Here is a 22,292-nt window from a genome sequence, read left to right as displayed (position 1 = left end):
TTTTGTGAACACTGATTTTTTTAAATTACTTTCCTAATTATTTTTGAATTACAACCTTTCTCTGAATGTCAGTGTCATTACCTCGGCGCTGATCCTTATCTGCTGTCATTTATGTGTTTTTAGGGGTTCTTGTAAAATTTTTTTCTTAGATTTAAAGGCTCCACTCGCTCTTTTCAGTGAATCATAAAGCTTTAATTCAGAACAAGGAGAATAATAAATTCACATTCAGAATATTAAAACGTGGAGACAGAGATGGGGAACACAGGAGGGAACAGGAACTATAAACAAAGACTGCAACAAAACCAATAAATGACAAGAATCATGAAGTAAATTATTATTATTATTATTGTTATTACAAATTAAAGTCATTTTGCTCCTGGGAAAGACAATAAAGGCAGAGAAACGCTGCAACACAAAAGCTGGAATCAACCCAGCTGTAGGTACTGATGTTACCTGCTTTGAAGCTGCACACAATATAAAATCAGCTGCTGTGAAAACAGGTTAACAAAGATCACAGCAGCTGACATTAAGGGTTTGTTGTGGGCTGCATCAGGCTGAGTCCCTGCACAGCGAGGCACAGAACCTCCAGCAGAACCTCTGGGGGCAGCTCGGGCCGGTCCCAGCCGTCACTCAACTCTTTCAGCTTCTGATCGTTCAAACAGATGAACTCGGCCGCCCAGCGGAGCTCCCCTCCCTCCTGCAGGGGGACGGGCAGGGACTCTGGCAGTGTGGCCCGACCGTCCTTCAGACCATCCACCTGGAGAAGCAGAGAGGGAGCTGTTGTCTGATCAGATTCAAACATGAGGAAGACTCCGCCCACAGGCTGCTGATAGTGGGCGGAGCTGCTGCTGATGTGCTGTTAAGTGTAACAGGGTCTGTAAAATCACTGTAAATGTTCACTTGCTTAATTCAGGAAGCCCAACCATGTTCTGCACATATTCTTACAGCAAGCACTTGTGTGGAATAAGGTGTGATGAGGCTTTTGAGAGGAGCATGTAGATGAATGTAGACGAATGAGTGAATGAACCCACCAGCTGGTTGAGGACTCTCAGAGTATCTGGACTGCAGCGGGTCAGAAGTGGTGGCACTTCATCTGGCAGAGCTGCACAAACATGAAGAAGAAAGACAAAGTTTGATGACGATGTGACGAGCTGAAACACTTTGCTTCAGATGTGTCAATAAAATTAAATCTACATGTTACTAAATGGAATAAATGTCTCAGAGCGGGTCAGCTGACTTACTGTCCAACGTGCTGACCAACAGATGAACGGCATCCTTCACAGCACTGGAGATGTTTGAGATATCAAGAAGGTCCATGAAGGAGGAGACAGCCTCAGACAGGACATGCTCAGAGGTTCCTTTAGTGCACTGGTCCAGCTGAGAGGAGCAGAGGATTATTATTATTATTATTATTGTTGTTATTATAGTTGTTGTTGTTGGGTTGTAGTCATAGAAGTTGTAGTTTCAAACAGGTTTTAAGATTATTTTGTTTCAGTATCACTTTTTCCTCTGATAACTGATGTTTCCCTTTTTATTAATTTATTAACAGCGTTAATGATCAGCAGAACTGTTCGAGCACACATGGAAGACGGCAGGTGGGGTGGCGTTGGGTTACAAAGTGGCCTGCAGAAACTTTGGGCAGCTTGGTTGTGTCTCCCTGAACTACCTCTGTGCTTAGTTTAACATCATAAAGACCAGCCAGCAGGACTGATTTGGCTTCAGATAAAAAGAAGAAAAAACTGTTAAGATGACAAGGAAGTGTATTTTAAAATAAACTGAAATATCCAATACGTCTTTAAAAACCTGCAACACCGATGTTTATCTCAGTGTAAGCTGACCAGGCTGCAGTAACTGATGAAGATGGCAATGAGCCTTGAACCTTAGGAGAAGCACACACCAGACTCTGGTCAATATTCTTCTTACTGTCTGTTCCAGCAGAGAGAGAGTATCTCCGTCCTCAGCAAGCTCGCTGAGCTTCTTCAGCAGATCACGACGGGTCGACTCGGGAAGCTCTCCGAGCGGCAGCAGAAGATGATCCTTCGTCTCCAGTTCTGCAGCAAACACAGAAGCAGCACCAATCATACCATCAGTAAATGAAAGCAGCTTTTTATTGGAACCATAGAAACCAGTTTATTAAGCATCAGGTCTCAGTGTCAAATCCCAGCAGACATCAAATAATTTATTAAAAAAAGTAAAACATAATCAGGTTTTATGTCTCATGTTTTCAGGTTTACTTAACACTTCTCTGAGTAAAACATGACTCATCACTCAAACACTTCATGCATGCGTATCTCACCAGACAAACCTGAATGACCTTCGATCAAAATAAATATTTATTTCAAGTTATTTATTGCAAACACAGATCAAAACAATTCCCATAATCTATTATGATTTCTCACATTACCATATTTAACGTATTTATACCTGATTGGTTAGTGAGTGGTTCCTGGATGACATGGTGCTGAGCAAAAAACCTCCAAGTGATTGTTTTGGTTCCTAGCAATGATTGTTCAAACAGATGACTTTGGGAGTCCCTGTTACTGCCCATAAAACTGTTTATGTTGCAGATGGCAGTTTTCCATACTATAGTTGGAATACTATAGTATTGGAATAGTTGGAATATACTATCTGTTTTTGCACTTCTCTCCATAATCCTCCTACATCCAATGGCAGAGATGTTAAAGACACATCAATGTGTCTGCACAACCTCAACCTAAAGCTACCAACCGAGCGACTTTTTTTCACCTCAGACAGGTGAATGTGCACAAATAAGGAGCGCTCTATTGTTAAATTATGTAGTTATACAGGATCCATCACAGCTACTGAAACATTTCTATTTTACTCTTACTTTACTTGTTTTTTTTTTTTACATGTCCATCTCTAGGGATGGGTATCGAAAACCGGTTCTTGTTGAGAACCGGTTCCCACTGTTTCAATTCCTTGGAATCGTTTGCCATTTTTGCAAACGATTCCCTTATCGATTCCAGTCGCCCCGAATGACGTCACCACGTTGCGGAGCGTCATTTACCTGGCAGGAAACACGGCGCCTAAGCGGCTCAAACGCTCAAAAGTTTGATTATACTTTATGAGAACCGATGACAACAGGGCAACTTGCAAAGTAGATATTTCATTTAAGGGAGGAAACACTACGAATATGCAAAAGCATTTGCTCACAAAACACGCGATGACACGTGTTTTTAATTCCGCTCCGGACTCGTGACTCTCAACCCAGCAGCAGCAGTAACGTTGCACGTCCTCTCCCGTTAATGCGGCAGGTAAATAATCAACTAACAGTGCATATTATGTTAGCGCAATCTGCCTTATTACAAGACCTGCCATTACTGTACATGTAGGTGACCATGATGAGAGAGACAGACAGAGTCTGGCTGGCGCTCGCTGGCAGTTCTCGCTGCAGTCTACCGGTAGCATCTCCTTTCAGGCCAGGATAGACGAATGTTACCGAGCAGTGACTAAGTTTGTGGTCAAAGGCTTGCACCCATTTGCCACAGCAGATGCCCCCGATTTTTGGTAAGTGAATGTGTTTAATTGTAGGCAGGGACATTACTGGATATTCTTGTGTAATTGCTACAGAATAATTTATGTTATACTTTGTTATTGCTACAGAAGAATATTTATTTTATTATTTTACATTTACAATTTTTTTTCCTGGGGACCCTGTGACACCCCATTGAAGAGCCGTAGGCTGGATCTCTTAAGATCTCACTGTTGGGTTTGTAAGGCCATGTTACTCCTAAATTTCTATCTTGTTCAAAGAGAAGATATAAAACAAAGTTCTAAGCTAATCGACCTTAGTGTTCTCCTTTTAAAAAAAAAAAAAGAATCGATAAGAGAATCGATAAAGAATCGAATCGTTAAACAGAATCGAAAATGGAATCGGAATCGTGAAAATCTTATCAATACCCATCCCTATCCATCTCTGATATCATGATGATAAGGAGGAGAGTGACAGAATGAGCCGTTGTCATGTTTAAAATATTGTTAATGCTGATGCAGTGTTATTTAAAAAAATAAATCAATTCTAAAATTTTAAAAGTCACACACACACACCTTCTTTCACTTTGTGCAGCATCTCTTTGGAGTTGATGGCATCGTTGGCAAACAGACCTGGAAACAAACCTCAGAATGATTAAAGCCACAAAAGGAAAAACAGCACAGTGTCTGATAAATGTCTGCTACATCCTAGATGCATGAAGGAGCATTTCCGCAGGTTCTTCCTCCCTGCAGCTGTCAGACTGTACAATCAAAACTGCTCCCAACAACATCATAGATGTTTACATCTGCGCTGTAACTGCAATAATTTAATCAACCGATTCGCGCTACAACCTGGGTTTGCCATCTGTAGTTAATTTTATTTAATTTAATAACTGTACAGTACTCTGTTTATAGAAACCATTGTCCTTGATGTAAGTATGTAAGAACAAATTGTGTATGTTTCTGTTCTGTGTCCTGTGTACTGTTTGTTTGTATATGTGTCTTTCTGGTTGCTGTTACAACCAAATTTCCTCTTGTGGGACAATTAAAGGATTATTCTATTCTATTCTAAACTGTCAAACTTGATTTAATCATTCACGCCTCCCAAAAGTAAAGATCAAGGCAAACATGGAATCAAGACTAAATCTGACATTTATAAATGAAGAAGAAAAACCTTCAACAAGAGAATCAACCTACCGAATAAACCTGTTTTATGAGTAAAGGGTTCACATGTGATTTCTAAGATGAGAAAAGAGACATTGTTACATTCAGTAACAGGAAAACACACTAAATCTACTCGGAAACATTAAACACAGTCATGTACTCTTACTCAGCTTCTCATCATCCATCTTTAGCTCCATGAGACCAAAACCAAAGGTGGAGTTTTCCGGCACAGTGAAGCTCGTCACCTCCTTCTTGCTGCCCTAAATACAAATAACACGATGTTGGATCTACTGAGAAATACTGAAACGTCGGTTTGTTCCTCAGACAGATCAGAAGAGTGCTAGAACAACGTCTTAATCATACAACATTAAATACATTAAAATCAGGATTGTGCAGAAACTGTTTGTTTCTGTGGTGAATACTTGTTGCCTTATACAGCATTTAGAAACAAAAAATAAGAACAATGGACTCTCTTGACCTGCTGCTGTTGTTGCGCTGCCATTAGCAGAGCCTCTGGACTATCATTAAAGCTCATAGAATCAGTGAGCTCATAATTATATTATCAGTGCACTATTAGCCTTTGACGGTGCCATGCACTCCAGCGCTCTGGTTGGTCTGCCTGGGTCCTGGTGCACTTCTCTATCAACCAGGTGCTGGGGCTTTGGCCTGCTGGTGTCTGCTGTAAACTTTATTGTCATATCTGCTACATATAGTACAGTATATAGCAGAGATGAGACAACGAGGCTCCAGTTCCATTTAGTGCAAAAGAACAACAATAAATACAGGAAGAGTAGGAAATAAATATACACTTTAAGACTAAGGACAGGGGAGTAAATATACACTTTGAGGTAAAAAGGGTCAATAATAGTCTAAAATGTACAATTTACAATTGAGATTTAAAGCAACCTTGAAGTGGTTTAAAATGACCAACGCAGCAGCTTTACAGTTTACAGTATGAGTGATGAGGTAACTGGTGATAATGAGGATGGACTGATTATCCAGTCTGCCATCAGGTCGGCTTGTTTTTGACATGTTGATGTTTCTGTTCACATTAGATTGTGTTGCTCATTAAAGAACTGACCGGGCTGGCTCAGTGTTCATAGATGAGCTGATTCTCTGTAGAGCCCATACAGAACTTTTCACTTTCTCTGATGGCTTGTTGTGGTTTCAGGTTAAATTAGTTTGGCTCTATTCCAATGTTCTACAGTACATATTTAATCACCTCATACCATCAAAGTTCAGCTTTCATAGATAAACGTCAGATTCACTCACCTTTATAAGAACATGCAGCATCTTCTGACAGGAGGCTGAGATGGACCCACTCTTGTTAGACTTTCGAATCATCTTGACAGGCCCGCTGTTGTAAACTTTCTGGTAAACAAAAGTCAGTTTGTCATTGTCCTTCAGTCCCAGTAACTCCATGTTTTCCTTCTTTATTTTCCTGGAAACAGAAAGCACCAAGAGAGGGAAACAGGTTAGGAACTGTTGGCAAAGGAGGATGCACATATAGTTAGATGGTATGTGGTGTTTTTAATTACAAGATAAACGTAAGTGAAAGTTAATCGTAATCTTACACATGCTGAGCTTATACGTACAGGAGTCACAGAGGGCTGTGGGAGCAACATACAAATAACTACGTGATGATAACCATGATGAATTATTGGAGAGAAGGTTGAACTAGTGACACGTTTAAGTATTTAGGTGTTTACCTGGACTGTCAGATACAGCAGGTTCATCATATGTGGATTTCTAACATTTCTGCTAAGTTCAGTTCCCAATTTCAAAATTTGACTGAAAGGGGTGAGAAGATAATTGGCACGCTCCCCGAGCTTGCCCTCCAGTATTTCAAGAGTCAGTGATAAAGAAGAGTCTGAAAATCTCTGAGGATATCAATCATATCCTTTATAAAGAGTATGAGTCAATGCCCACAGGAAAAAAAACCCAAAACCCTGAGTTAATTGGGTACAAATTTTCTTTAGGTGATGATGAAATTGTATGTGTGTTACCTGATATTACATGTTACCTATTATATCTCGTGTTTGTCCAAGAGAAATGTCACCCAAGACAATAAAGGCTAATCTAATCTAATCTAATCTAATCTAATCTAATCTAATCTTATCTGATAACCCTTTTAAATTGCCCCCCGCTGGACAAAAGAAAGAATGCAGGCCTGGAAGTTATTTCCATGTTTACAGAAAGTCTGCTGCTGAACTCGAGCAGAGAGACGGACACTTACCTGCCACTGAACTTGTTCCTCAGTTTTTTAACGTCGGCTTTCTTTTTTATAATGCTCACAGGTTGTTCCAGTCCATCCACGGTATCACCAGTTGCCTCAACTTTGGCTTTACCCACAATATCATCTCCCCCACCAATTTCTCCACTCCCCTTTGTCTCCATAGTAGTCGTGAAATCCTTCACCAAGACCTCCTCCTTATAATCTGGAAGGAGCATCACATAAGTATGTTGGGTGTGTCTGAGTGGACATGTTTAGATGTCTTTGTGGTGACAGAAAATTGGAATGCTATTATACTTGTGGGGACCAAGTGTGTGTGTGTGTATTTGTGTGTGTGTTTGTGTGTGTGTGTGTGGTTACACACCTTTACATGTGTCTTCTTCCTCCTCAAGCTCGGCCAGCTCAGACAGGCTGAACTCCATGGGCTTGTACTTTGGTACGGGCCAGAATCTTCCCTCACTGACTTTGACCAGAGTCAGCAGATCCATCTTGTTATTTAAGTTGTTATTAGAGATGAGTTCTGCATCGGCTCCCACATTCTTAAGAACCGTGCTGGTTTCAGTTTGATACATCTGTGGACACAGAAGTCACAGAGCAGCTAAAAACAACTGGCAGTATTTCTACTACTTTCGTGTCACTTTACTTCCAGCTGGTCTCACTCCTGTACTGGACCACTTCATTTTTCAGTGTGTAGAGCTGATGTTGTGATTTTTTTTTAACTGAAACCATGATGTCTTCTCATCATGCCTCCTCACCTGCACTTTGATACAAGCCCCTAATATATTAAAATATTAATGAATATTAATTATTAGTATTGCATCAGTTAGTGCACATTTAAAAACACTCTGGGAATGAGTTTACCCCTCTTTATGAGTTCTGTGATGGATTTTGGAGTTGATCCCTCTATTTGTTGACTTTTCACTGTGGCGGCGGGCATGAATCGCATGTTTGAGCTTTTTGAAGAAGACTTCGTCGTCTTCTAGCTTTTATGTTTTGCCTCTACAAACATCCTGACTGCTCGGCGATGTGTAAAAGCTCACTTTAAGTGATCCGTCATCATTGGCGGAGAAACTCTCTGTAGGTGAACTGCAGACTGGTCATACCAACTGTAACCTGTCTGTTCTTGATTTTTATATCAATAACTTTTTATAATTAATCTAAAATTTACATTTTTAACCAAAAATATTTTGGAACAGGAATGGATTCATCAGTTTTTCCAAAAGTTGCATGACCTTTGTTTCTGTTCACTGCATCAGTAATGCAGATTACTACCAACAAACAAGATATTATGTGTTATAGATGCATGCATCTATACTGATTTAGCATATAGTAAGTACATAGTTGTAGGGCTGGGCAACAAAAAAAATAAAATGATTTATTTAATCCTTTCTGCAATAAATCAGTTCAATATCATCTTTAATGTTTCCAAATCATGCACAGAAAATGCTGTTCGCATGTTTAAAGGATGACAACATGCTGATGAGAAAGATCACTTAGAGATCATTTAAAGTCTGAGAGGGAAAAAAGTAGCCACATGAACCATACACTGTAACCAAGAAGCATCAAATATACACGAAATGCTGTTTCATTAGTTTTAAAAATATCAGATGTTAAATCAGGTAACAACCACAAACAAGGCTTTGTGACAAGCTTCATCAGTATTTTAAGCACATTTCAGTTTGATTGTCAGTTTATATAAACATTTTTATTATGATCCCATTTATTACCCAGCCCTGCATATGCATTTGAAGTCATATCATTGAGCAAACAACATTAAATTAAAATCTTTAAAAACTTTTGTAACTATTTAAATTTGAGCTCTGTTCAATCTTTGCTTTTATGGGTTAATTATGAATGAATGAATTAATCTGAAATGTTAAGGTTAAACCGTCGGGTCTTACCTTAGTCACTCGAAAAACTGTAGTTAAAGTGCTTTAACTAGTCGCAGTGGTTTGTTGAGTTGAAATGTTTTCCTTTTGCTCTGCAATCTGTAATATGCAGCAGCCAAACCACAACTGATGGTATCAGATCAAAGAACACCCAACGCCAAAATAGACTTCACTGGAAAATCCTTGTTCCTGCTTGACTGGCACTAAGTCACACTTTGAGTAATGCAGTAAGGTCTTTAAAACATTTCCAAACCGTGAGCAAGTTATTCTGTTCATCTCATTTTTGAGATTTTCTTTTCTTTTCTGCATGTTGCAAACATTTATTTCTAAAATACTCTGGATGATGTACAAAATGTAAGTTACACAAATGAATGATCACTTTAAAAATGCATTTAAAAGAAAATATATGACATGCAGAAACTTTTTTTTTTTAAGTTTTCATTTTAAATTAGCAACATGTTACAACAAGACTGTGAAAGTCGTGTAATACTTGGAGGGGCAGGTGTTTGGGACTTCTTCCAACTAGTGAGGTTAATTAGAGACTTAAGATACAAAAAGTTGTTTCAGAACTAAAGAGAACATGTTTATGGTTCTGTTACGAAAAACGTGGACAAATAATTCAACAATTTGAGAAGAATTTGAGAAGAATTTGAATTATTTGGATTTGTTTGTTTATGGGTCAAAATCTCTCGAAAAGGTTCAAAGGATCGAGAGAAATGCCTGCACACAGGGACCGGGCTCCACAGCTTGGATGTTGGTGATGTTCAGGTCCTCAGAGATGATTCTGTGGTGAAATATCTGCGTGAGATCATAAAACTCTGAAGACCATCAGCAGGGACTACAGCTCATCCGTGCATCCACACGTGAGGTTCAAACTTCACCACATAAAGAACATAAAGAACAAATAGAGCAAACACGTCTGTCTTCTCTGAGCCTGAGCTCATCTATGATGGATGTAGGCTTAGGGGTAACCTCTCCTCTCTTCTGACCAATTAGAGTCCCAGACTCTGCTGGAAATCATGGATGCTGGATCCTACAGGCTGAAGAGGAGCAAGACCATCCAATCAGTGCAAAGTCAGCATCCCTAAAGGTATTTGGGGGGCATTAGTGCACATGGCAGGGCAACCTGCACATGTGCAAATGCCACAATAATACAGATTTAGGAACGACATGTACTGACCCTCAGGTGTCGTTTTCAGGGACAGTCTTGGTTTCAGCGAGATGATGTTCCTATATTCCACAAGCAGTTCAGACCAATGTTCCCTCTAAGCTGCACGCATGCGCAATCGCGCACTGTTGGCACGGTCTGTGCGCACAGAAAATCTGCGTTGCACACACACAAAAAAAAACTAACCTGAATTGAAATTAAAATAAATACGTTAACAATTCATTCTTATCTGCAGTGTGAGTCAGTGAGTGACCGGTGACTGGCTGCTCCAGCCAAAGATACGATTCACATTCGTATATACGCAGCTAATCAACGTTGTTGACAGGCTATGACAGCATCCTTATGTGCCGACACCGGTGTTTTAGCTAGCAAAGCGGCTGATGAGGAGTGAAGCCACGTTAATGACAACATGTACCAACTATTGGAGATGTGAGCAGGACAGACGGAACAATTGACGGAAAAAGTGTGGACTTTATAGAGATTGAAAATGTGATGTCATTCAGGGGTAAAACCGCAAAGGATACTGGGAACGAGTGGCAAGCGGTACTAGCGCACACAGGCTTTGTCGTGTAATTAATATATTCTTAGTGCTTATTTTCTGATTATATTGTTTTATGTACTTTAATAATGAAGGTTTGTAAAGCAAGGCCACTTTTGACTCATAAACTAAGTGCTCAGCCAGACTGAAAAACAGGAAGTTAGTGTAGAGCTATACAAGCACATTAATAAATGCAGGAAGCCAGACAGAAAAGAGGAACTTGTACCATATAAGGAGTTGTTTGTATCGAAATTGTGTGATGTGTAAAGTACCAAAATAACACCTATATGTGAGACATTCTTAGCTTCTAATATTAGAGATCCTGCCACTGGCGTTGGGCTGTGCAGGGCTTTCTCTCTTCCGGAAGATGATTGAATAAAGAATTATAAATGTTTTGACCACTCTGAGTCGGGTTTTCTCTGTTCTATCATGGGGATCAAAGAATCGGGTTTTAATAGCTTTCACATGAAAACAGTCACACAGCGATAAAAAGAAACACAAAAAATCCCATTGGTCGAAAAATGTACCATGTCGACCAATTAAAAAAATGATATGGCAACATGGCATCTAGTTGTTTAGGAAAGGGGGAAGTTTTAGGAGTGAAGGCGGTGTTTTGAGATGTGAGAGATTTGCGACGTTTAGCGTGTTTGGAGTCTAAAGTTAGTGTGTTGTCTTGTGTAGTTAGTGTGTAGTGTAGTCAATAGTTTTGTTGTGTGTGTCAGAACAATGAGGCAACTACTGAATGTTACAGGTGTTACAGGAGTGATACATCTCCTGCTGTCAGGCTTTTGATGTTCTTCTTTATCTCATAGTGGACAAAAATGATTTTTTGGAGTGGCACAAATAATTTCTGTGGCATCAAATTTGATGCAGAACAGCTGATTGTTCTGTAAATAGTTTGAAATGTTTATTTAAAAAACCGCTTTGGCTGCGTTTTTAGATAAATAGCTGAAAAAACTTAGTTGTTTGCAAAACTCAGTTACTTTTTTATAGAAGTAACTATATAATTAATTGCCCAACACTGGTCATTATATACTGTATTCTGCACACAGAGAGTTACAGGACTCTCTCCCAGACCACAGACTCATAATACAAGTTACAATATTTTTACTTCCAATAGTGTTAACATACTACACAGACCATGAACATGACTTTTTAAAATTTTCATTGTAAGTGGGCTAAAGCACTTAATTAAAAGTAGTCTACCATAACTGTAAATGCTGTAATTTGATTATTTTAATAAACCATGTAACATGGATTCGATGCTGGTGTGACCACAGTGCACACATCTGCTGTTGCTCACAGTGGTCCAAGGGATCGCTCAGGGAGTTTGTGTGTTTGCTCAGTCACATGAAAAATTAGAGGGAACACTGGTTCAGACCATCACACACTGAAAATATGTGGCTAGCAGCTAGGGTCCTCACACACATTTACAGGGAGTTAAAATCTGAGCTGGTAAAGCTCAGTGGTTATTTTCCATTTGAGTACTTTAAAAATAAAATCTGTAAGAAGTTTATTAGCAGGCCAAGCAATGACATCATTACCTTGACACAATCAGCGAGTTCTCTAAATCAATATCTGAGTCTGTTTTGCTCACTTAGTCTAAATGCATATGAACAACATTTTTCCCAGCATGCGAACTGAGTCTGTCTGGACTGAAGCCAGTTCGCCTCTTCATTGAAACTTCCATGGAAGCATCACGGCAGCACGGTGAAACAAAGCTGAGGAGTTGCTGGGCAGGTTTTATGTGTCTTTAAAAGACAATATTCCTCATGCGATTGGCTGACTGACTGCGGTAGGCACACTGTTGGATTTGTGTCGGGTGATCATCGAACAGATGTGGGTGGAGGAAACACTGAGTGCTCACACAAGCACTCAGTGTTTGTCTGTTTTTAAAGCTGAAACTGTCAGACTTACCACGAAGAACATAGTCTGTTATAGTAACCATAGTCTTTGTTGCTGGGCAAGTAGCCAATCAAAGGTTATCTAATAATACTTATAATTGGTTATGAAAACATTCGGTCAAAGTTTGTGTACATTAAGCACTTACGCACAATCAGAAGCGATGATGAAGGTAAAAAATGAAGAATTACCGGCTGATGAGATTACATAAATAAATCGTTCTGTGGAATCAACATGAAAAGATTTTATCAAGTAAAGTGGAAGACAGATTTGTTTGTAGATAGACAGCCACAAATAATTCTCAATTTCAACGTATTGCTTTTACACTTTTACAAACAATCCCCAAAATGAAAAAGAATACAAATAACATACAGGAGAAGAGTCAGTGCACTTATTTTGTAGCCTCCGTTTAATTCATATTAAAAACTGGCTAAATGCAGATAATGAATGAGTCCACACATGAAATTTACTGAAATATGAAATTTATTAGCACGGTTGCCTCACAGCAAGAAGGTCCTTTCTGTGTGGAGTTTGCATGTTCTCTCTGTGTCTGTGTGGGTTCTTTCCAGCTACTCCGGCTTCCTCCCACAGTTCACAGACATTCAGTTAGTGGGATTAGGCCAACTGGTTACTCTAAATTGCCCAAAGGTGTGAATATGCGTGTGTATGGTTAACTGTCTGTCACAAAACGGATGTGTGCAGGCAGGAGAAGGACCCAAAAGCAAACTCTGCAGAACAGGAACTTGACTCAAAAATTCAGCTTTATTTGCTGAACTGAAGAAAAAGTGATACAAAACAACACAAACTAAACTTGGAAAAACTAATGCACAGGGAGACACAGGGAAATTACACACAGCTATGAGGGAGGACAAAACACTGAACACAGGAAGACTGAGGACTGAAATACACACATGAGGTGATATGGAGAAGTGGCAACATGTGGGGGAACAGCTGAAACAAATGAACATAACGATGTCACAGGGGAAGTGTAAAACTAAACACAATGAACATAGGAACACAGGACCTCTTTCAAAATAAAACAGGAAACAATAAAACGCAGACATGACAACATGAACTTGACAACAAAAGACATGAAGACATGAAACACATAAAGGACAAGGGAGACTTAACACAGGGGTTGAAAACACAAGGGGAAACTAATAAATAAGTGAACTTAAACATAAACATCAAAATAAACTAAAACCCAATACTAAAACCCACGCTGGGTCAAAAGATCCAGGATCGTGACACTGTCTCTCTGTGTTAGCCCTGCAACAGGCTGCTAATCTGTCCTGGGTGTACCCCACCTCTCAACCCATGGTAGGTTTAATTATTATAGCATAATTTATATCTCATAGAAAACTGACAGCCCTAAGTGAGGATTTTAGGAAAATAAAGATGTCAAGATTCACAAATCGAGGAAGAAATAAATCCTTTGAGTTTAGTTTTACCACAGAAAATGATTAAACTGATTATATTCAAAATAGTATATTTAAGCATTTATTTAATTGTATTATTACTGAATAATCCTAGAAACTTTAGAAAAATCATTAATATAGATGAGGAATAACAAGGATCCAGGAATGGAATCTTGTGCAACTCCACAGAATAATCTGACTTTGCCGAAACAGCTCAAAACACATAAAAACTGACCTCTGTTGAACTTGAACTTTAACCATTTCTACATAATAATGCAATAATATATTTGAGTGACTTCTCCAATAAAATATGATGATCATCAACAGCTTTAGAGAGATCTGTGAACATACTAACGATATATTTTTAAGTGCAGAGACAACTGTGTTAGTCAGGTGACGCAGAACATGGACTGATGTTTAGAGAAACCAAAAACTGGTGTTCGTAAAGAACAGAATTAGAATGTTAATTTAAAAAATTATAATAACCTTTTATAATATTTTTAGAAACCATGTCAAAATATAAATCTGTCTATATTTATTAAAACAGTGAGGCTCATCTGCATTGAATGGAGGAATAACTTGAGTAAGTCATCAGACCTGTTTTCAAAGGCAAAGTGAAAATGTGAAAATCTTTGAGTAAACTTTGAGTAAACATTAAGAAAACAAAAGCACTGTGTGTAATGCCAAGAAATACTTGTTTTACAAAATGTTTTACATTTTTCAGGCACCCATGTAGTTCCTGAAAACTCCAGAAACCTGATTTAAAAACAAACCCTCTCTCATTAAACAAGGGTTCACCTGATGGGTAGCTGGATTATAAAAAGAAAACCATGTAATTAAATACGGATCACCAACCCTGTTATAAAAGGGTAATTAGTTCACACGAGCCTCGTACGTCCTTTGGGCTGAATAGAATAGTTCAAATAATTTGATCAGCTAATGTAAAGACAGTGGCTGCAGGCGTCACAGACCGTGATGGAAGTCAGCACATAAGCTGCATGAATGCATTAAAAGTGCAGCTACAGGGAGTGCAGAATTATTAGGCAAGTTGTATTTTTGAGGAATCATTTTATTATTGAACAACAACCATGTTCTCAATGAACCCAAAAAACTCATTAATATCAAAGCTGAATGTTTTTGGAAGTAGTTTTTAGTTTGTTTTTAGTTTTAGCTATTTTAGGGGGATATCTGTGTGTGCAGGTGACTATTACTGTGCATAATTATTAGGCAACTTAACAAAAAACAAATATATACCCATTTCAATTATTTATTTTTACCAGTGAAAACCAATATAACATCTCCACATTCACAAATATACATTTCTGACATTCAAAAACAAAACAAAAACAAATCAGCGACCAATATAGCCACCTTTCTTTGCAAGGACACTCAAAAGCCTGCCATCCATGGATTCTGTCAGTGTTTTGATCTGTTCACCATCAACATTGCGTGCAGCAGCAACCACAGCCTCCCAGACACTGTTCAGAGAGGTGTACTGTTTTCCCTCCTTGTAAATCTCACATTTGATGATGGACCACAGGTTCTCAATGGGGTTCAGACCAGGTGAACAAGGAGGCCATGTCATTAGTTTTTCTTCTTTTATACCCTTTCTTGCCAGCCACGCTGTGGAGTACTTGGACGCGTGTGATGGAGCATTGTCCTGCATGAAAATCATGTTTTTCTTGAAGGATGCAGACTTCTTCCTGTACCACTGCTTGAAGAAGGTGTCTTCCAGAAACTGGCAGTAGGACTGGGAGTTGAGCTTGACTCCATCCTCAACCCGAAAAGGCCCCACAAGCTCATCTTTGATGATACCAGCCCAAACCAGTACTCCACCTCCACCTTGCTGGCGTCTGAGTCGGACTGGAGCTCTCTGCCCTTTACCAATCCAGCCACGGGCCCATCCATCTGGCCCATCAAGACTCACTCTCATTTCACCAGTCCATAAAACCTTAGAAAAACCAGTCTTGAGATATTTCTTGGCCCAGTCTTGACGTTTCAGCTTGTGTGTCTTGTTCAGTGGTGGTCGTCTTTCAGCCTTTCTTACCTTGGCCATGTCTCTGAGTATTGCACACCTTGTGCTTTTGGGCACTCCAGTGATGTTGCAGCTCTGAAATATGGCCAAACTGGTGGCAAGTGGCATCTTGGCAGCTGCACGCTTGACTTTTCTCAGTTCATGGGCAGTTATTTTGCGCCTTGGTTTTTCCACACGCTTCTTGCGACCCTGTTGACTATTTTGAATGAAACGCTTGATTGTTCGATGATCACGCTTCAGAAGCTTTGCAATTTTGAGACTGCTGCATCCCTCTGCAAGATATCTCACTATTTTTGACTTTTCTGAGCCTGTCAAGTCCTTCTTTTGACCCATTTTGCCAAAGGAAAGGACGTTGCCTAATAATTATGCGCACCTGATATAGGGTGTTGATGTCATTAGACCACACCCCTTCTCATTACAGAGATGCACATCACCTAATATGCTTAATTGGTAGTAGGCTTTCGAGCCTATACAGCTTGGAGTAAGACAACATGCATGAAGAGGATGATGTGGACAAAATACTCATTTGCCTAATAATTCTGCACTCCCTGTAGAGGTGGTGGGAGTGTGAGTTTAAATTGGGACCTCCTTTGGTCTGAGCTTTAATTCTCAAACAGTCTCTATGCCGTACATGTATAGAGATAAAAACAAGCTCCAAAGCAAATAAATACTGCACTTTAGTTCAGTTTATTCTATTTGTGAGGCACAAAGTACAGATTCATGCTGACTGCTGAAAATCAAACAGCATTTAGTTTCTTCACAAGGTTAAATGACCATAAATGGAGCCTCCGTCTAACCTCTGATCAGCAGCCTGCTGGAGAGGATTTAAGTGAGGGGGAACAGACAAATAAACAAAGAGGTGGATAGATCTGAGGTGAAGACCACGCTCTGTCAGAAATACTGAGACGACTGAAGTGGTGGAAGGTAAGAAGCTTCACTGCTCCTGATGTGCTGACAGGGAGGGAAAAGGCTGGGCTTTAGCCCAAAAGAAACACTGTGCATGTACCCCAGTATGTGCAGTCTGCACAGCAAAGCTTATTAAAATATGGGGTGGCTGTGTCTCAGGTGGTAGAGCAGATCAGCTACTGCTTGGAAGGTTGATGGTTTGATTCCTGGCTCCCCCAGTCTGCATGCCAAATATCCTTGGGCAAGATGTTAACCCCAACATTTATGTTTATGTTTATTAGTTGCACTTGAGTTTAGAAGTGCTTGTATGAGTGGGTGTGAATGGGTGAATGAGGCATGTTGTATACAGTGCTTTGAGTACTCGGGGAGAGTAGAAAAGCACTATATAAGAATCAGTCCATTTACCAAATATGACACAGGGCTTAGGAGGAGTGGGCTCTGGTCTGCATGCCTAAATAGCCTCGTGCAAGATACAAAACACCACCATTGCACCATTGATACATCCAGAGTATGTGTGTGTGTGAGAATAGGCCAACAAGGTTTGCAGGATATACCAGTATACCAGTGCCCATTTTTCATTCAGAATGAAAGTGCTGCTAATTGAAATTAAATCCACACCTTTAAATGTGAAATACTGAATCATTCAGTGCCAGATTAGCTGAATATTTAACCTTTTGACTTCTTTGTACTTGCTGGACATTTAGATTAGAGGACATGATTCCCTCACAAACTCACAAATTTTTTTTGTGAGTTTGTGTGTGTGTATATATATATATATATATATATATATATATATATATATATATATATGTATATATGTATGTGTGTGTGTGTGTGTGTGTGTGTATGTATATGAGTCCTGAATTAATCCATATTCATAAAAAGGATGTCAGCAATACTATAAAATATCTTTTTTAACCTCCTGAAATTTAATAATTTAGGCAAATAAACTGTTCCTGGAAGGTGCCAACATAAACCAGGTTGTGCTGTGGCTGTTTTACGATGTGGAGGCTCGTGCTGACTCTCACTCTGTTCTTCTTGGGATCTGAGGCCATAGTGACCTGCAGGGATAACAATGATCATGAGGTAGACTGGTGAGGAAACACTTTTATTAAAATCCTTTCTAAGACAGCAATGAACTAATCTTGTCTCACTCTTAACTTGTCACATACTGAGTCTCAGTAAAGCCTGTTTTTATTAACACTGTACAACAGCAGGCATTCTTTCATCCTCATTTTTAATGTGTAGAACAGTACACTAGAGAGCAATAGGAGGAGTGAAACAGACACGAGTGCTTAATGTGAGTGGGTTTTTTAACATTTTAAAACTAAACACTAACAGCAGAGGTAGAGTTGAAAATTTAAAATCAAAATGCAAACAAGTGCAAAAAAAACAACAAAGAACCAACTCTTTTACTCTGGTTAAAGGTTATATGACTGTGCCGTCTGTCACTTTACCTGCCTCTCAGTGACAACTCTGTTGGAAAATTATGCTAAGGGTGTCCCCTGGGCATCAAAGAAAGGGTTTTAACCAAATGTTTTTAGTGGGAGTCAGTCAGGCTAACATTTATCCTTTTGTCTCTTTTTACATTTTATTTCTCTTTGTGATCAGGTACATCTTATATAAGGCACCAGGAGAGAAGATCCCAGATCCTCAAAATCCTCAAACTAAAATATATAAAAGGGAGATAAAATACATTTACATCGATTCAACACAAAGAGTGGATATGGTACCCGGTACAACTAACTATAAGAACCTCATCGATTCTTCTGCTGCCTTGGGCAACACGCTGAGGCCAATCTTGAAGTCAGTTAAAGACATGGTGAGAGTCTTTGGTTGGTTAAACACATAAAAGACAAAAACCAAGTTACCAGTGAACACTAATCTGTTTCAAAAATAAGTATAATTTTGTCTCTGCAACATGTGTTGCTAAGACTTTTCAGAGAGGATGTGTCACAATGGCAACCAAGAAAATGGAGCTTTAAAAAGTGGCAACTGTTGCATTTTAACCCAAACCTAAAACTACCAAACAGCCTTGTTGCTAAAACCTAACCAGGCAGATTACCTGAAAAACAGACAAAATCTCTGTCTAGAAGCTGGAATTAAAAGGTTGAATGTCATGAGTGTTTCTGCTGTGAGACTGTGTTGTCATGTAGGCCTGCTCTGTATGTTTACTTACAAAGTGTTAATGTAGCTTTTTTTGCATCATTTGCAGCCACGAAACTTTGGATTCCTCAGTTACAGCGATCAGCCTCCAGGATGTAGTGCCAACACTGACATTTTTGGCCACAGTAAAGGTAAGTAAAGCTAGAGATTGTATCTTTTCACTAAGAACACACTGTCGCGAGTCCATCATATAAGGGAAATACTTGCTATGGTTTTGGGTCTGTTGAGCATTTTTAGTTTATCCTGTTATTGTGATTCTTTTGGTGATATTGCGAAGATATTGAAGTTTTACAGTTTAGTCTTGAGTTCAGTTCTTTCTGTGTTTCTGAGTTTATTTATATTTCAGGTTACTGGTTGCTTGTCTGTGAGGTTCCTCTTGTGTCATGTTTTTCTGTGTTTAGCTCCTTCACCCTCTCTGTGTGTATTTCTCACTCTCCCTGTCTTAGGTTGTGTCTCTGTGTTTCTTACCTTTACCTGTTCCTCTCTTTGTGTTTCATCTTTTGTATCTGTTGGTTTACACACGTTTCTGTGTCAAGCCCATGTTTCTTAGTCTATGCCTCAGTGTGTTTCATGTTTTATTTTGACAGTTTTGCATCCTATATTCAGTGTGTTTAGTTTTGCTTCCCCTGTCTCTTTATGTCTAATTTATTCCTGCTGTGTTCTCATGTGCTTCCACTTCCCTTGTCACCCCTCAGTGTTTATATTGTCCCCGTATTCCTCAGCCCTTTATCAGTTTGTGTGTTCATCTTGCTACTCCTGTTAGTTTTCTCTGTTGTCAGGGTTCTGGGTCTTGAACTTAACTTTTGAGTTTATATATTTTTGTGTTACTATGGTTCAAGTCAATCCTGTTCTCATGTGCGCTCCTTCCTCCTGGCTATGTGTCTTGTTGTGTGTTATAGTTTGCGTCTTAGTGTTTCCTGTTTTATTTTGACAGTCTCTCATTTCGTGTTTCGTATTGCTTCCCCTGTGTCATTATGTCTATTCATCCCAATTGCATTCCCATGTGTTTAAACTTCCCTCATCACCCTCATGTGTATGTATTGTGTGAGCTTCCCTGTGTTCGTTGTCGAGTTGTCTGTTAACCTCCCCTGCGTCTTCATGTCCCAGATTTCTCCTCCTGTAGTTTTTCCCAGTTCAGGCTTTTGCTAGTTCTTGTCCAGTTTTTGTTATTGTTTGATTTATGTGTTATCAGACACAATAAAGGCTCGCTTTCTGTTCATTTCGATCCTGCCTCTTATTCACTTGCTTTTGGGTTCACACTACAACACACTGGCCACCTAGCCATGACATCCATGTTCCAGGTTTTTTGGGGTTTTATTTTCCCCATTGTTTGGTTTTTACTCAGTTTATTTATCGTTATCTTCATTTTCACTTTCCTTGTTTGTGCTCTGCTAATAAACAGCTTGCCTTTTGTTAAGACTACATTTTGGGCCCTGCATTTGGGTCCTCATCACACTCCACTCCATGCCATCTGCGCATGCATTTAGGGACAATACTAGAAACAAAGTCTGTTGACTGGTTGAGTCATCCATGAGTGGGCTAGCAAGGAGTAAAGTATTTGATGAATGGGTATCCATTCTACTGTTTAATGACCAGCTGTGTAACTGTTCCGGTTCACAGGGGTTCTGATGGTTGAAAAAAACAATTATGGGGTCTGGCTCTTACACAGCATGCCTCAATTCCCCTTCAGAAGAGACCAAAACAAGTTCTGGCCTGAAAGCGGATTTAAAAATGCTCAGACGTTCATCTGTGTAACTTTCCCCTACGACCAGTTCAAAAACATCGGTAATAAGCACAATTTAAATTCTATACATTTCACAATTTAACCCCCAGAGGTTGATCTAAAGCTCACAGTAAAGATCTCCTTGATCTATTTCCAGGTAATCACCTGCAGTACATCGGAGCTTTTCCTTTTGACTATGATATTCCAAATGATTTCCATCAAGAGCTCATTAAAGCAACAAAATGGGTTCAAGTCAACCCACCAAGAACCTTACAAATGCTGACGTCAAAAGAACATCAGAACTTTTACAGCATTGCTAAACAACAGTCAGAACACTTAACAGGTGAGATGTCTGTATGTATATGAGTGCCAACTTAAAGGCTAACCTTTTAAATTAAACAAGTGTGGGGCTTGTGTGGGGTTTTTTCAATTTGCTTTTATTTATTTGTTCAATAGTACTAATCAGAATCAGTTTGTAAGAACTGGACAGGATTAAAGGATTCTTGTTGTTTCTTGTAGTTGGAGACCTCTACTTCACCATTGCCCAAGTAATTGACAGTGATGTTGCTGTGCAGACCTGGGGCTGCCAGGCTGGACGGGCCCCGTCCTATTGTTCAGACCCCAACCACAGAGTGTACAATATTCAAAATATCAATACAAATACAGGTGTGGGTAGTTGGACTCCTTCAAATGACCATTCAAAGTGGTGTGTGACCAAAAACCAAAACAAACACTGGACCTGTATTGCTGATGTAAACAGGGCTAAAACCCAGTATGAGAGGCGAGGTGGGGCGCTGTGCATTAACAATCAACGAATAAGAGACATGTTCCTGAATTTTGCTGGGCTCACTGAGGATTGTCCACCTACTATACGTCATGGATTCCACATCATGGACATCGACCCTGACTGTGGGCCAAGCCCTGATTTCAGCACTGATACTCGCATGGGCTGAATACAGCTTAACATCACTGTAGAGTTTCCTACTTTTTAATAAAATGCTAAAGAAAAAGAGTTAGAGACGTATTGGTTTAGTCATCACAGTTTGCCTGTTTCTGAAAAGATAAGTATTACAGCATGATTCACCGATTTTATTCTGTTTGATTATGAGAACAAGATTTTTTTGTGTTGGATAAAATAAATTAATCTGACACCATGATTTGGTTTCTCTTTATCTCTGTTATTAACCCTTTAAAACCGGTGGGAGCGGGCACGCTCTGTTTTGCGTAACTATTTTTAAATCCCGGTAGCTCTGCAACCACGTAAGCTAGCGCAATAATTTTTTTTGCATATGAAACCGGAGGAGTTGTACTTACATCTTACGCCATCAGCTTGTCCTCTGTCACAGTTTCCTTCCACATATAGCTTTGCAAAAACTGCATAAAAAGCGCTTGCACCAACAAAAACATAAAATTCCAGAAACACGCTTTGCCGATCCGATCAGCTGTTCATAACACTTCCTACATTGGAATAGACGTCAGCGCGAACTTTTGCATGTCCGCCATTACCTGCCCAAAACCGGAAGTGACGTCATTTTGCGGAAATGTAGTTTTTTACCATCAGGGCCTCGTGAGCCTATACTGGTGTTTTTAAAAGTTATCTTTGACTTTATGACTTTCTGTGTCGTTTCTGGGATGCTTAGGACTCATGTTGCACTGCT

The 22,292-nt window shown here is 39.4% G+C and overlaps 2 protein-coding genes across 4 annotated transcripts; one reads left to right on the top strand and one right to left on the bottom strand.

Annotated features, from left to right (window-relative positions):
- Positions 1-526: 526 nt before the first annotated feature.
- Positions 527-7,431, bottom strand: LOC146628538 (uncharacterized). 2 transcript variants are annotated; one of them, XM_085357892.1, is made up of 10 exons: positions 7,254-7,431; positions 6,893-7,094; positions 5,929-6,097; positions 4,823-4,916; positions 4,699-4,731; positions 4,069-4,137; positions 1,924-2,051; positions 1,242-1,377; positions 1,032-1,102; positions 527-757 (listed from the first exon to the last, which is right to left on the bottom strand). In XM_085357892.1, the coding sequence occupies exons 1-10, from the start codon at positions 7,375-7,377 to the stop codon at positions 527-529; spliced, it is 1,257 nt and encodes a 418-aa protein (XP_085214018.1). In that variant the 5' UTR covers positions 7,378-7,431. The 2 variants fall into 2 exon arrangements, with proteins under 2 accessions (XP_085214018.1, XP_085214019.1); XM_085357893.1 differs by having other exon boundaries at positions 4,069-4,125; positions 4,690-4,731; positions 6,893-7,103; positions 7,260-7,431.
- A 9,238-nt stretch (positions 7,432-16,669) lies between these two features.
- Positions 16,670-21,849, top strand: LOC146628537 (deoxyribonuclease-2-beta-like). 2 transcript variants are annotated; one of them, XM_085357891.1, is made up of 7 exons: positions 16,670-16,763; positions 17,709-17,839; positions 18,357-18,567; positions 18,961-19,042; positions 20,532-20,696; positions 20,792-20,977; positions 21,154-21,849. In XM_085357891.1, the coding sequence occupies exons 2-7, from the start codon at positions 17,748-17,750 to the stop codon at positions 21,585-21,587; spliced, it is 1,170 nt and encodes a 389-aa protein (XP_085214017.1). In that variant the 5' UTR covers positions 16,670-16,763; positions 17,709-17,747; the 3' UTR covers positions 21,588-21,849. The 2 variants fall into 2 exon arrangements, with proteins under 2 accessions (XP_085214017.1, XP_085214016.1); XM_085357890.1 differs by having other exon boundaries at positions 16,671-16,763; positions 17,687-17,839; positions 21,154-21,848.
- Positions 21,850-22,292: the final 443 nt, after the last annotated feature.

The sequence above is a fragment of the Diplotaxodon limnothrissa genome, linkage group LG7, assembly GCF_057381915.1.
Source record: "Diplotaxodon limnothrissa isolate DT_005_m linkage group LG7, D_limnothrissa_male_GT1.1, whole genome shotgun sequence".
NCBI classification, from domain to species: Eukaryota; Metazoa; Chordata; class Actinopteri; order Cichliformes; family Cichlidae; genus Diplotaxodon; species Diplotaxodon limnothrissa.
The sequence above is the reverse complement of the archived record's forward strand: the minus strand, read 5'-3'. Positions and strand labels throughout refer to the sequence as shown.